General features: G+C 41.0%; 2 protein-coding genes across 2 annotated transcripts in view; one reads left to right on the top strand and one right to left on the bottom strand.

The window, feature by feature from the left end:
- Positions 1 to 3,279, bottom strand: part of HPS5 (HPS5 biogenesis of lysosomal organelles complex 2 subunit 2) — a 43,432-nt gene extending 40,153 nt beyond the window's left edge. Inside the window, exon 1 of the mRNA XM_052662178.1 lies at positions 3,241 to 3,279. The gene's annotated coding sequence lies outside the window, so the exon portion shown is untranslated. The remainder of the gene's footprint in view (positions 1 to 3,240) is intronic.
- A 380-nt stretch (positions 3,280 to 3,659) lies between these two features.
- Positions 3,660 to 15,137, top strand: part of GTF2H1 (general transcription factor IIH subunit 1) — a 29,115-nt gene continuing 17,637 nt past the window's right edge. Inside the window, exons 1-3 of the mRNA XM_052662049.1 lie at positions 3,660 to 3,838; positions 11,024 to 11,192; positions 14,321 to 14,513. Of these exons, the coding sequence (XP_052518009.1) occupies positions 11,039 to 11,192; positions 14,321 to 14,513 (347 nt within the window). The 5' untranslated portion in view covers positions 3,660 to 3,838; positions 11,024 to 11,038. The remainder of the gene's footprint in view (positions 3,839 to 11,023; positions 11,193 to 14,320; positions 14,514 to 15,137) is intronic.

Raw genomic sequence — 15,137 nt, 5'->3', positions numbered from 1 at the left:
ATTACTTTGCCAACAAAGGTCCATCTAAGTCAAGGCTATGGTTTTTCCAGTAGTCGTGTATGGATGTGAGAGTTGGACTGTGAAGAAGGCTGAGCACCGAAGAATTGATGCTTTTGAACTGTGGTGTTGGAGAAGACTCTTGAGAGTCCCTGGGACCGCAAGGAGATTCAACCAGTCCATCCTGAAGGAGATTAGCCCTGGGATTTCTTTGGAAGGAATGATGCTGAAGCTGAAACTCCAGTACTTTGGCCACCTTATGCGAAGAATTGACTCATTGGAAAAGACTCTGATGCTGGGAGGGAGTGGGCGCAGGAGGAGAAGGGGACGACAGAGGATGAGATGGCTGGATGGCATCACTGACTCGATGGACGTGAGTCTGAGTGAACTCCGGGAGTTGGTGATGGACAGGGAGGCCTGGCGTGCTCTGATTCATGGGGTCGCAAAGAGTCAGACACGACTGAGCGACTGAACTAAACTGAACTGAACTGCGCTTACTATCTCTGAATAGACTCCTTACCTCCCAGACCTACTTACCAAAATCTTCCCAGGCTTTCAGGTCCAGAATAAGTCCCACTTCTCATAATTCTCAAAGTGGAAGACTCATAGATAACACGGTGCACACATCCACATAATTCAAAAATTAATCTGAATTAAGGTTCTGGATCCCTGAACATTTTCAGGAAGGGAAAGGAAGTGCTCCCTCTCAGGAAGCTGCACAGACCACTCCTCCACAGCTCACACATTATAAGGTACTTCTTCACTACTGGGCTGAAACCTGATGACTTGGAATTTTATTCCCAACTGTGGCTTCTACAGTTTAAGAAAATGTCTGCATGCATGCTAAGTCACTTCAGTCGTGTCTGACTTATTTCAACCCTATGGACTGTAGCCGGCCAGGCTCCTCCGCCCATGGGATTCTCCAGGCAAGAGTACTGGAGTGTGTTGCATGCCCTCCTCCAGGGGATCTTCCCAACCCAGGGATCAAACCTGTGTCTCCTGCATTTTGACAGGCGGGTTCTTTACCAAGAGTGCCACCTGGGAAGCTCAAGGAAATGTTTACGCCTTACGAAACAGTCCTTCAGTATTTGAAAAATGTCATGAGGTCTTCTAAAAATTTAACACCACCAGTTCTTCACTCATTCTGACCTGACAATTTCCAAATTCCTCTCAGTTCTGATAAGCTTTCCACACAGGGCCTTTAGTTTGCCTGAACATGTCCTGTCCAGAACTGAACATAAAACTCTTCAGTAGCTTAATAACCAGGACAGAGTAGAAACACTAACTTCCTTGACCTGGACACTAAGTTTCTATATTATGTCCTAAATCAGTATCAGAGGCAGTTTTTGTGTGTTTTTTTCCAGGTATGTTTTTAAAGTAGCCATGTCACACTTCTGATTCAACAGAGAAAGAAGCTAACTAACACCCAAAGAAATTTTCAAACAAAATTAATATAATCTTCCTAGCTAGTACCTGGGCTTCCCTGGTGACTTAGTGGTAAAGAATACTCCTGCCAATGCAGGAGACACAGATTCGATCCTTGGGTTGGGAAGATCTCCTAGAGAAGGAAACGGCAACCCACTCCAATATTCTTGCCTGGGAAATCCCACAAATAGAAGCGCTTGGGGAGCTGTAATCCATGGAGTCACGAAAGAGTTGGAGACAACTTAGTACCTAGATACAGTAGAATTGAGCTCAAATTCTGAAAGCTGCTATTAATCAAATTCAACAGTGGATATAAAAAGTACCCTGAAATTTTTAAGCTGTTCAAACAAGAACAGTAGAATGTTGATACTTGTTAAAGTTTGGTTAGGTATACATGAGGGTTCATTGTACTATTCTGTCTGTCTGTGTTTGAAATTTTACTGAATGAGATTTTTTATTGAGGTACATATAGTTAAATTACAATGCTGTGTTAGCTTCAAGTGTACAGCAAAATGACTTAGTCATACACATATATGCATTCAAGACTTTTAAGTAAATATTTAACAAGAATCTCTGTACAAATCTTTCATTCTATATAAACCTTCTATGCATCCATGGTTTAATATATGCTGTTTCTGGAATCTTCCTCCAGATAAGAAAAACCGGTCTCTCCACAAAACTGAGTTTAACTATTACTTCTGTCACAATTAGCCTAGCAAAACACTAAGCAAACAGAGGGTGGCCATAAATGCTTACCAAAGTCAATGAAAAAACCTTTTGAAGAGCTGGTTTACTAAAGTCACAGAGCTCATAAGCCGAGGTGAGACTAAAATCCACTAATCTTGAGTCCAAATCTAATTACCTTTCCATTTCCCATATTCCTTGATGGCAACATAAAAAGCAGTAGGATCAAAAAAAGGTTTTTCTCTTGGCCTAGTACTCATTTTACTGAACCAGTGTTTGCTGCGCGAACACCCAACGCAAATCACAGCGTTCTCTTTTCCCCACTAGATGCGAGGAAGGAAGAAAAGGCAAGAGAGAAGGAAAAGGAAGAAAAATTAAAGATATTATGCCAAGGGGAAGTTGGGGATTTCCTCATAATGGGATCTTTCTATAAAAAAGGCTGAACGCCAAAGAATTGATGCCTTTCGAACTGCGGTGCTGGAAAACACTCTTTGAGAGTCCACTGGACAGCCAGATCAAACCAGTCAATCCTAAAGGAAATCAACCCTGAATATTCATTAGAAGGAGTGATGCTGAAGCTGAAGCTCAAATACTTTGGGCCACATGATGCAGAGAGCCAACTCTTTGGAAAGGACTCTGATCCTGGGAAAGACTGAGGGCAGGAGAAGGGGGGAGACAGAGGATGAGAAGGTTGGATAGCATCACCAACTCAATGGACATGAATTTGAGCTAACTCTGGGACACAGTGGAGGACAGCGAAGCCTGGCGTGTTGCAGCCCATGGGGTCGCAAAGTCGGACACGACTGAGTGACTCAACAACTACTACTCAAGTAAGTAATAGAGAACTCCTCTCTACCTTAGACCAAGAAATGGCGACTCACTCACTCATGCACTCAACGTCTTGCACGCATCTTTGCAGACATCTGACCACAAGCTCCCTGCCTAGCGAACTCCTAACTTAACAGCAGTTAACTTTAATACTACATTCAGATCTCTTGAAAGAGGCGGTAATCAAGTTTTCAAAGCCAGGCTCACAGCCTGTAAGTCTCAGCCCCTCTCCACCACCTCTAGGCAGGCAGCCCCCAACTTTCTGTGGGTCACAGCCTCTCTCCGGTTAGGCGCCCGCACACTCACCGCGCGCTAAGAGCCGCACCTGAGCTTCAGTCTTCCCTCCTACTCCTCCCCGCCCAGGCTTACGTCATCCCGGAGCGCCGGGGACGCCGGGACAAAGCTGTTAACGGTACTTCCTCGTCACGTGACGGGTTACGCCCTGCTTGCGCGTGGTCCCTCCCCCTTCGGCCGCGGTCGCGATTACGCGCTCTGCGGCCTGCCCGCTGCCGGCCGAAGACGCAGCGCCGAACGGGACCGGAGGAGCTCTAGGCCAAAGGGGTGAGACAGCCAAGTTCCTGGGACCTTTCACCGCTTAAAGCCGGCGAGAGGAAATGAAACAGGCGGGCACCGGCGGACGAGGGAGGGAACTAGCGGAAGGTGTCATGGCGGCCGTGCTCTGGAGTCACGTGCCCCTCAGGCCCTCCTTCGTACTTCCGGTCACGTGCCCTCAGAGTTCTCGCAGCCAGCGATGGAGGCGAGACCCCCTGGTAACAGAGGCGGTGGCGGTGGCGGCGGCTACTGGGTTTCAGCCTCTTTCCCGCAGCGTCTCTAAGAAGCCCAGCGGAACTCGACTCGACACAGCGCAGTAACTTAGTCCCTGCCCAGGGCCGTCTCCCACCTGGTAAGTTTAGACCGAAAAATGGGGGTGGACGGGTGGGTGATGAGCTGACAGGCCTGGGGGCCGCAGGACGGCACGGAATCTGCCCGTTTTTCCTGTATCTCTGTCGCCGTTGCTGCAGTTCCCAATTCTGCTGTCTCGGTGAGCCGTTTATTTTTCTGAAGAGAGGAAGAGGCGACCCCTAATCTGCTTGTCTATAGGAAGCCAACTCCTCCACTGAAAGCAGGGACTCAAAGATGTACCCGAAGCTGGGATGAGACTTGGCTCATGAGGGTGAAGGACGTGGAGGCCTCTCTCTGGCTGAGGAGCTCTTCCCGTTAGAAAACGTGCTATTGAGTCTTTCGGTTTCTCTAAGGGAAAAGCTTTCATCTTAGTTCCACACACCTTTTGCTTCGCTTGTCAATCCTGTCCCTCTTAAAACGACCTTAACACGTGTGCCAGTTCACCCCACCCCCGCCACTCACACACCAAGTTTTGATCTTTGCCCGACTTGATCATGTTTAAGCACCAACACATGGAAATATATAATTATTTTAGAAATTCTCAAAGGCTAAATTATGTAAGGAAGTGTTTTCGGTTGACTCTTAAACGCCTGTTTTAGGGTCTATAAAAAGGCGGCGGGGGGGGAGGTGTGACGGGAGGAAAGAGATAAAAACTTAACCTTTTGCCCATTAACAGACCCAGTTTTAAAAACATACCAAAACTGTGTGGTTTAAAGTATACTTTGCAGTAAGTACTGACTCCATAAGGAAGTGGAACAATTTTTCCTAGTGAATTCTTACCAGAAACCCCAGACATATAAAGCAGCATGCCATGGTGGAATTGCATTTGGGAGCACCCGTCCTACCCACTCAGCCTCCCCTCTTGGAACACAGTTTGAAAATCACTGAACTCGACTTTGGTAACTAAAGCAAGGTTGCCAACCCTAAGGTAGATTTTGAAAAATCAAAGGTAGAAAAATGAAATGAAGAGGTCACAGCAGAGGGGAGGGTAACCTCTAGTATCAGGGTTTTGGCATACAAAAGGACTAGGCTCTAGAAGGAACTTTGTGCCTTTTAGCTGACCAAAATCCCTGGTTTGGAAAAAAGGGAGAGGTAATTTGGAGCCATTAAACCTGTTCTGCTACTCTCACTCAGCCAACGCTTAGCAGTGCAGCAGATTGAAAGATTTGAGTCTCTTCTGGGTGATACTAATAATAAATAGATATGGTAGTGCTCATGTGGAAAAAAAAAAAATCACACAAATGCAGAGAGAGCTGTTTAAAAATACCAGGAAGGTTGATGCAAAGAGAAGAATCGGTTAAAAACTGCACCAGACAATCAGCTTCAGTCAGTTGTGGCTGCTTCCTATACCTCCTGCTCTAAAGGCTTGCATCTTCTTCCTGATGGTCTGTCTGTACATCTTTTAGCCCTGCTTTTCTGTGCTGCTGGTTTTCCCCTCACCATCAGAAGTTGTCAGGTGTACCTTGAGCTTTCCAAGCATTTTGCCCACTGTTTCTACTTCATGGATACTGCTGCTGGAAGTGTCTTTAGTTCTTTCCTCCTTTCTGCACTTTGATTACCAGCTGATTGCTCTCCTCTCACTGTTGGTATCCTGCTGTTGGCATGCAGAATTTTATCAGTGAATACAAGCCTTCACTTCCTTCTGTCTTGCATCTCTGTGGCATTTCCTCCTCCTCCCTTTCCCTGCACTGCTGTAAAATGAAAAAGTGCTTGGTCTTAAAATTGCTACCTCAGTTTATCCATTTAATGCCCTCCTTACATATGTGAGGATCCTTAAAACAGTACATTTTGGTCACTCTGTACATACTTCCAAGGTTTTATTCCCTGTAGTGCTGAATTGTTAACATTTTTTAGGATTGCCTGACAGCAAGCAGCATTCCAGATCTCCATTTTGTATGCTGGCAGACACAGAAGCGCTTTCTCTAATAATAATACTCGTTTTAGAGAGTGATACGGAATTTATTTCATGTGTCTTCTGTTTTGTTTTCCTGCACCATTTATCTCTCACGTTGGAAAGGGAATGGAAATGCAGAGATACAGGATGTAGGAAATGGAAAGTTAAAGATTTCTGCCAAATAGTTTCAAATTATTCTTATCCCTGTTTACTTATAAGCCAGTTATTGGAATCTGTGAGGAATGGTACTGTGATCTGTGAATTGAGTTCCTGAAGTTTAGTCCAGAATGTATGTACAAAGGTTTCTTGTTTCTTAACCAAGATTGTATTCTTTTAACAGCAGAGATCTTGCATAGATGTCACAGGTGCTTATTGGACTGTTCCCTCAGGCTTAAATATGCTGCTGGGCTCTGTATTGCCATGAACAACACATGCGGCCTCTGCCCTACTTTGTGAAGCTTGCAGTCTTGCCAGGAGACATACGTTAAAGAGTTACTTTAAAAATTAATTACAGTAGTGATAAGTGCTGTAAAGAGAAGAACAGGAAACCTTGCCTGGTGACTTTGAAACTTGGAGGAGACCAAAAAATGAGTACAAGCAAGTTGATGGAAAGGGAGGAGACTGTGTCAAGGCTCAGTGCAAGTAAATATTTAACTGCAAGTGAATTAATGCCTTTGCTGGAGGATTTTGCTATTTAAAGAAGTCTTGTGGCAGATTATTTCATAAAGTAATCTTTTAAGTAAAGCTAGATCTTCATCAAGCTGCTTTATTTAAATGTAACCGCATCAGTATTTTTCCTAAACAAAATATTCTGTGGCTCTTACAGAGTTCTACTAGAAAGAACTTTTTGCTTCCCCAAGGAGCCCCCTTCAAGAAAAATCTAGAAATCTTAGATGCCATTGCAGGATGGTACCACTGGTTCTGTTAAACTTCCTAAAACTGGTCCTTCTGTAGTTAACAGAGGTGCTGCAGATGAGCAGGGAAATTTGCCAAGCAAGTTATCTGTAAGACAGTCAGCTAGTTATTCCCAGTGTTCAGTAACTTGTCTTCCTTTTTAAAGCACTCTCTAAATGGATTTTAATATGAATGGCTTTACCTTTTGTTTTTCCAAATTGATTTAAAGTAGCCAACTAATAGTTCTATTAATCTAATTTATCCTCCGCTCTACGGTTCCTCTGTCTTCATTCATCTTTCTTCCTTACCGTCCCATCTCAGAAAAGTTTTCCTGTTCTTTTCCAAAGCTAACACTTTTATTTGTGCCTGTAAGCCCAGTTAATTGGGGACTTTCTCTACCAGCTGTCCTTGCTTTTCCTCCATACGTGGACATACTTGAAATTATCCTGTCATCATTTACTTATCCCTCTCCACACACCCTCCCCATCTGTCTTTCTCAGATTTTAATTCATGTTTCCTAAAACATGGTTCCTGTGGTATACAGTTTAATTTTACAAAGTACAGATAAGTTTTTTAAAATTTTGTAATAATTTATACTACAATATTAATGTAAAAATATTTAATGTTTCCATAGATGCTATAAAATTACTATAAGTTAAAATTTTAATACTAAATAAAAATAATATGCATATTACAAAACTTGAAAATAACAGTTGTTTTAATTCTTACCCACACTAACCCCCTGTAACATTTTCCCATGTTGCCTTATAGATATAGTTTGATAGATCATAAACTCTTGGAAAGACTTTTTTTTTTTTTAGGTATTTAGTTATTTGACTGCACTGGGTCTTAGTTGCAGCTTCTGGGATCTAGTTCCCTGAACAGGGATCAAATCCCAGCCCCCTGCCTTGGGAACCCAGGGTCTTAACCACTGGACCACCAGGGAAGACCCTGGAAAGACGTTTTTAATAACTTTTTCTCATTACAAAATACAGTGTTTGTTGTAGATAGTCAAGAAAACAAAAAGAACATTGAAATCATCTGTAGTCCTGTCACCATAGGTAACCACTATTCAGTTGGGTGTATGTCTCTCCTGTCACATATATTTGCAGAGTAGCGTAATGGAACTCCAAGGTCAGACTGACCCAGATTCAAACCCAGTTCTACTTCTTGATGCTTTGGGAAAGCTTCTGGATTTCTTAGACCCAGTTTCCTTTATCTGCAGGATGGAACTAATAATAGAACCTACCTCAGGATTGTTGACTGGGGACTCAATGAGATAATAAAGAATTTAGCCCAATTGCTGGCATGTATTACAAGCATGCAATAAATTTTAGATAGGTTTTTTTAAAAATTTAAGTATATATAATCAAACTAGGGTTTTTTGCTCGTTTTGAGCACCTAACGGAATTTTTTTTTTTAATGTTATTAAATAGTTCTTTAGGGACTACCCTGGCAGTCCAGTGGTTAAGACAGTGTGCTTTCACTGCCAATGGCCAAGGTTCGATCCCTGGTCAGGGAACGTAAATCCCACACACCGCAGCACAACCAAAAAAGGGAAAAAATAAAAAAACACTTATTTAAAACCATGGTTTTTCAAACTTTTTAAGCAACAGTAATCAAAATTTCAGGAGGACATCAAGTAAATCAGTTAAAACATGGCATTAAGAATTTTGATCCTTTATCATATATGATGTATATTAAAGCTGGAGGTTGTAAATAACATGGGAAAATGTTTTCAATCACAAATAAACAAGATGATTAACTTGGGGCATTTTTTAAAATCCTTTTTTGTTACTGGACTTAATGAAACTCAGTCCCAGCATTTATAAATGCCTGCATAATACAGACTATCTTTACCTGCATGACTTAGCAGCACCTCAGACTCATTTTCAGAGCTGAATTGTTTGTCTTCACTTACAAACTTGTTTTTTCTTCTGTTTCAGTAAATGGCATCACTGTACTCCTGTCAGCAACACTTAGAAGTGGGGTGTGAGTAAGCAGCTCTGACATCTTCAGCACATCTATTAATTCTGCTTCCTCAGTACTCCTCCTTGTCTCTTCCTCTCCGTTCTCACCGCCCGCCGCCTGCTTCAGACCCTTCTGGTCCCTCTCTTCAGTCTCTCTCATATTGTCTTAGATTAATTTCCTAAAATACAAATTGGTCCCCTATTTTAATCTTTTAGAAGTTTTCTATTGTCAACCACACAGTGGGGTATTTTCCATTGTCTGCCTCCATCTTAACTCTTCAATTTCATATCCCACTGATCCCCATTATGAATTTTGTGCTACATCCAGAGCAAACTAGTAACCATCCCTAGCTCCAATCCTTGAGTTCCAAACCTTTGCCCCAAGCCATTGCTTTTGATAACAATGCTTATTCTCTTTTCTCTGTCAAAACCCTCATTTAAGACCCAATTCATGAATAACATATATTAAAAAAAAACAAAACTACTGATTCATGTAATACGGTGGATTTCAAAAAGCCAAAAATGAAAGAATACGTGCTGCATGATTCCATTTCCAATGAAATCCTGGAACAGACAAAAACTAGCCTGTGGTGATAGGAATCAGAACAGTTGCTGGAGGGTGGGAGGAAGAGAGTAGACTAGAAGGGGATGCGAGAAAACTTAGTAGGGCGATGGAAATGTTCTCTCTCTAGTTTTGGGTAATGGTACATGGGTATAAACAGTTGTCAAAATGCGTCAAACAGAACACCTAAGAACTATGCATTTTGTTGTTTTCTTAATTACAACTGCATATTTCTTAGTTGCCCTAAGGTATCTATGACAAAGCGTCTTGTGTGAAGAAGTTAAGTGCCTGAGTCATAAATCAGAATGTTTTTTTAATCTCCCTGAACTTTACACATTCTAATTTATATGGATTCACACACCTATCTTGCTCGCTAGACTGGAAGCTTTCTGAAAGCAGAAATTGCCACCGGCAGACATTTGTCATAATCCTTAGACTCCTTGGCTCAGTACAGAACTATTGAATGAATGTGTTCACACTGACTCTTTCCACTTGGGGATGGAGTAACCTGTAAGGAAACTTAGGAAAGGGAAGATCTGGCTAATCAAAATTCAGGTAGTAAACTTCAGAGAAATTAAAAGTTTAGTCTTTTTTTAACTTGTGTTTTTTATATTTAAATCACTGCCTCAGTGAGTAAGAAATATTACAATAAAGCTTCACTTGTTTGCTCAGATTTAATTCTTATGACACCTGTGTATGTTAATTTGTCTGAAATTATAACTCATACCTGAACAAGTAAATCTTTTTAAGCTATATTTTAAGTCATTGATTTGAGAATGAAAACTAAAGTCATAACTTCACCAGAAATGGCATATGTGCCCTTTGTGCTACCAGTTTCCCCATCCCAGCCCATGGCAGACTTCATCAGTTGTGGCATCCTTCCTGCTGAACCCGGACTCATTCTAGATAGCCACACTCAAGGCGCTAGACTTTGGGTTGGGTGGTTCAGAATCCCAGAATTGGGGAGAAGTTGAGGGAATCTCCAGGCAAACGTTTCCTAGGTAACAGATTAGCCATATACAAATGAAACTAACAGTTGAAGACATTTGATTGTTAAAATATGTGGGAAATAGCATCTGAAGTATTAAGTGTTGAATTATTTCAGTTTTATTTTTAAGCACACAGAAGGAAACTTAGACCAAGTTTTTAGATCTGGGAGTGGTTTTAGGAAGGCTGCACAAACCCTGTAGCTTTTGGTTTTTTCAGTTGGAACAATTTGAACTGAATTATCCAGCAGTATAATTCTAAAGTTCTACAATTCCAAGAATAGGTTATAAACCACATGCTGCTGCTGCTGCTGCTGCTAAGTCGCCGCAGTCGTGTCCGACTCTGTGCAACCCCATAGATGGCAGCCCACCAGGCTCCGCCGTCCCTGGGATCCTCCAGGCAAGAACACTGGAGTGGGTTGCCATTTCCTTCTCCAATGCATGAAAGGGAAAAGTGAAAGTGAAGTCACTCAGTCATATCCGACTGTTAGTGACCCCATGGACGGCAGCCTACCAGGCTCCTCCACCCATGGGATTTTCCAGGCAAGAGTACTGGAGTGGGTTGACATTGCCTTTTCCTTTTGTAGTCAAATCATACATTTAAGATTTAAGAATATAACTGAAAAAAATAAATCAAAAATACTAGGATCAGCGTATGTAGAAACGGTTTGAAAACTGGCAGGTGCGTCAGTTTTAATTGTATAAATTCACACCTGTGATATGAACAAAATGAAATTTAATTTTAAAGGAATAGCGCAATACTTCAACTTTGAATGAGGGAAACGACTTTTTTTTCCCTTTATTACTCATTTTAGTTTTAGAAGGGACTCAAAATCAACAAATCCAACCCTAATTGAGATGTGAAATCTTTTTTTTTTAGCACCTTCTAGCCATCATGGCAACTTCATCTGAAGAAGTTTTGTTGATTGTAAAGAAGGTGCGACAGAAGAAGCAGGATGGAGCTCTGTACCTCATGGCAGAAAGAATTGCTTGGGCACCTGAAGGCAAAGATAGATTTACCATCAGCCATATGTATGCAGATATCAAATGTAAGTCAGCTATACTAAGGTGTGATGTATATTGTTTTTGTTAGTAATTTTATAAGGAGACAGCTTATACAATCTTTGTGGATTTTCTATTGTCAAAAAATGAATTGTATTGACATAATTACAAAGTGGGGTCACTGAATGTATATTATTCTATTACCTGCCTTTCTACAGTAATAGAGTATGTACAATTCACATGTGTAAATCAATCTCATGTAAAGATTTCCACACATACTTTCTTTTTAAGAGTTACCTAATAGTCCAGTGAATGGAGTTAGTCGTTTACTTAACCTATTGAAGGACGTTTAGGAAGTTTCCAGAATTCTGTTATTGAAAGCAGTGTCGTAGTATTGACCTGTGCACCAACATCTTTTTGAATAGGTCTTGTGTATGGGATACACCTCTTCAGTGGACTTACTGGTTCAAATGGCTCATGTATTTAAAATCTTGATAGATGATGCCAGGTTGCCCTTAATAAAATTGCATCATTAAGTAAAGTTGTCTAATCTTTGGTAATGTGTCCATCATCTATTGAGAAAATAAGCTCAGTTTTATATAAAATGTAGATGGGAGAAATACAGAGCATAATACATTTATATCCTTTTTATGATTTTCAAGTATGAAAGCTAACATCAAAACCCCTTCTCTTTTCCAACTAAATTAACTTTGAATTTATTACCCAAAGGGTATGGCACTTTGTGGCTCAATAATTAAGTTTAAAGGCACTAAGTGAATCCTGAGATTTAGAACCTTTACTCTGAAAGGGATTTCTGCAGTTTACCTAACTAAAAGATCTTGAATAGGAGGGACCCCAGGGGAGTCTGGGCAACAAAGCCCTTGACAAATTGTGGTATCTTAACTGTAACCATTAATATGAATTCATTTATCTTCCTGGATATGAGATTCTTCTCCTAGATAAAATCCTTTGCAGATTTCAAGAAATATGACACCTTAAAACATAAGTAGTCCTCAACTTGCGAGAGGTCAGTATACAAGGTCCTTTGTATATGAACAGTTCCCCAAAGGGCTTACCTCTAATTTGCTGCTGGAAATGACCAAGATCTTCATCTTTCTCCCCTGAAATAACTTAGTATCTTAATTTCCAAAAGGAAATACTGTTTAAAATTCATTATATTAATAATTCAGTACTGCTTGAGCTATCTGGTCTTTGTCCACTCTCCTGCCAACACTGCTTCCTTTTAAAACTTTGTTTCTGTGGAGAAATGCCTCACCAATAATAATCTTGCAAATTAGCATTGGTTCTTCTGTAGCCTCACGAAATAGGACCTGTCTGTATTAGCACTTCTCTTAAGTGGGAAGCCTGCTCTATACCTTTGCAAAACATAGACTCTCTGTGATTCTTAAACAGCATGCAGTAGAGAACATGCCTATCCTGTCTGTTGGGAGGAGAGCACGTAGCAAACTCTAGATGTGCACAAAATCAGTTTTCATTTTAAGTTGAATATTTGAAAGAATGCTCATTTCTGAAAGAAGCCATTGGAAGTTTTCAGTAATAACATTCAGTTGAGTTCAGTCACTCAGTCGTGTGCAACTCTGCGACCCTATGAATTGCAGCACACCAGGCCTCCCTGTCCATCACCAGCTCCCGGAATTCACTCAGACTCATGTCCATCGAGTCCATGATGCCATCCAGCCATCTCATCCTCGGTTGTCCCCTTCTCCTCCTGCCCCCAATCACTCCCAGCATTAGAGGCTTTTCTGATGAGTCAGCTCTTCGCATGAGGTGGCCAAAGTACTGGAGTTTCAGCTCTATCATCATTCGTTCCAAAGAACACCCAGGGCTGATCTCCTTTAGAATGGACTGGTTGGATCTCCTTGTAGTCCAAGGGACTCTCAAGAGTCTTCTCCAACACCACAGTTCAAAAGCATCAATTTTTCGGTGCTCAACTTTCTTCACGGTCCAACTCTACGGTAAAAATCAGCAATTTTGTTAGTTTAAAAACTTCAGAAGTAGGCCTCTCAGAGGCACGAGCTAAGATAGAGCAAGAATAAAGCAATGACTGAGAAAAGATACCTAGAAAGAAGTGAGTTTGTTTTGGAGGAATAGAATAATAGAAGAGGCTTGCTGACAATGTAAATGCTTCATATTGCTACTTTTAGCTGTAAGGTATTTTATCTAAACTTCGTTTGGAAGCAACATCTTCATTGAAAACATTTCTCTTTAAATTTTGCCATATTTTATTATATGTGCATACAGTTTGCTCATAACATTATGACACTAAGGAAATTTTAATAAATATCCATACCACTGTTGGATTTTTTTTTTTCTCCAGTTGTCCAAACATTGTTTTCTATAGCTGTGGGTTTTTGTTTTGTTTTGTTTTTAATCAATATCTGGTCTAGGTTCATGTGTGTAGTTGTGGTCTCTGTAGTCTCTTCCTTAGGAGTATGGATTTGTAGAATATCATACATCCTGATTATGTCAGATCAAGGTTTTATTTAATTATTTCCTGTATTTCTTATAAACTAAAAGTCAGGTCTGCAGCCTTGATTATACTGAAGTAAAACATTTGAGCAAGAAGAGCACCTAAGTGGTGGTGCTGGCTTCCTGTTCTGTCACCTCAGAAAGCCCACAGTGTCAGGTTGCTCATTTTTAATGTGGCTAAGTTTGATCACTTGGTTAAAGTGTTGACACCTGATCTCCAAATGTAAAATTACATATTTCCCTTCGCAGCTAGTAAATAAGCCATGAGCTATGTTTTGGAGTTTTTTGAATTGTGACAGATCATTTTTATTAATGAAAATGGATTAATCCTGTTGGTGGATTCAGGACTCCCGAGTTGGCTGTTCAGAAAGCTTTAAAGAAATCTGCTCACTTAAGTGGAAACAAAAGCCCTTTAGCATCCAGAGGTGGAATAGTGGGTAAGACATGCCACACAAAAAGAATACTATAGAAGGAACCTGAGTGTTACCAGTGAATTTGTTGAACCGTGCTCTGGTAGTATGCAGTTATTTGGAAAGAGTGGATTTCTTCTTAAGCATCAAGATTGGAATAGGGCAACTAAAGCCCAAAGAAAGCCTGAGTCGTCTTGGGATGAGAAGTAACTTACTGTGTGACTGTGTGCACAGTGCAAGTGTCCTCATCTAACTAGCCTCATGCTTCTTTTTAGGCCAGAAAATCAGTCCAGAAGGAAAAGCGAAAATTCAGCTTCAACTGGTCCTGCATGCAGGGGACACAACTAACTTCCATTTTTCCAATGAAAGCACAGCAGTGAAAGAGCGAGATGCAGTGAAAGACCTTCTTCAGCAACTGCTTCCCAAATTCAAGAGGAAAGCAAATAAAGAGCTGGAAGAGAAGAACAGGTGAAGGAGGAAAAGAACAGCCTTTTAAAGAGACGCTAGGTTCTTACCAGTCAAGTAATAGTGTATTTCTCACCCTTTGTGCTTTGATAGTGTAGTCTTGGAAAATATAGGCTTTGTTATCTTTACCTCTGTGTTTGGTTTGGTTTTTTTTTAATTGGAGGAAGATTGCTTTACAATGTTGTGTTGCTTTTTGCTGTACAGCAGCGCAAATCAGCCATAATTATACATGTATCCCCTCCCTTTTAAATCCATCTGCAGGGAAGGAATGGAGACGCAGATGTAGAGAGTGAACTTGTGGACACAGTGGGGGAAGGAGAGAGTAGGACGAGTGTAGAAAGTAGCGGCAACATGTATACAGCATCTTGTGTGAAACAGCTAGTGGGAAGCAGCCGTATAACATAGGGAGCTCAGTTGGGTGCTCAGTATGCTTGGTTCTTAACTTCAGCATCTTAACTAACTTTGGCTTTCAGCAAATGCAGTGAATTAGAAGTTAAACTAACTGCCTCAAGCCTAATATCAGATTAGGAACAAAAGTGTAATTCAAAGATGCCAAGATCCCTTAATTCTCTGTCACAGAGATGATACTAAGAAGTATGTTTGTGAATGAGAAACCTGAAAGTCATA

The sequence above is a fragment of the Budorcas taxicolor genome, chromosome 25 (assembly GCF_023091745.1).
Source record: "Budorcas taxicolor isolate Tak-1 chromosome 25, Takin1.1, whole genome shotgun sequence".
Classification (NCBI taxonomy): domain Eukaryota; kingdom Metazoa; phylum Chordata; class Mammalia; order Artiodactyla; family Bovidae; genus Budorcas; species Budorcas taxicolor.
The sequence above is the reverse complement of the archived record's forward strand: the minus strand, read 5'-3'. Positions and strand labels throughout refer to the sequence as shown.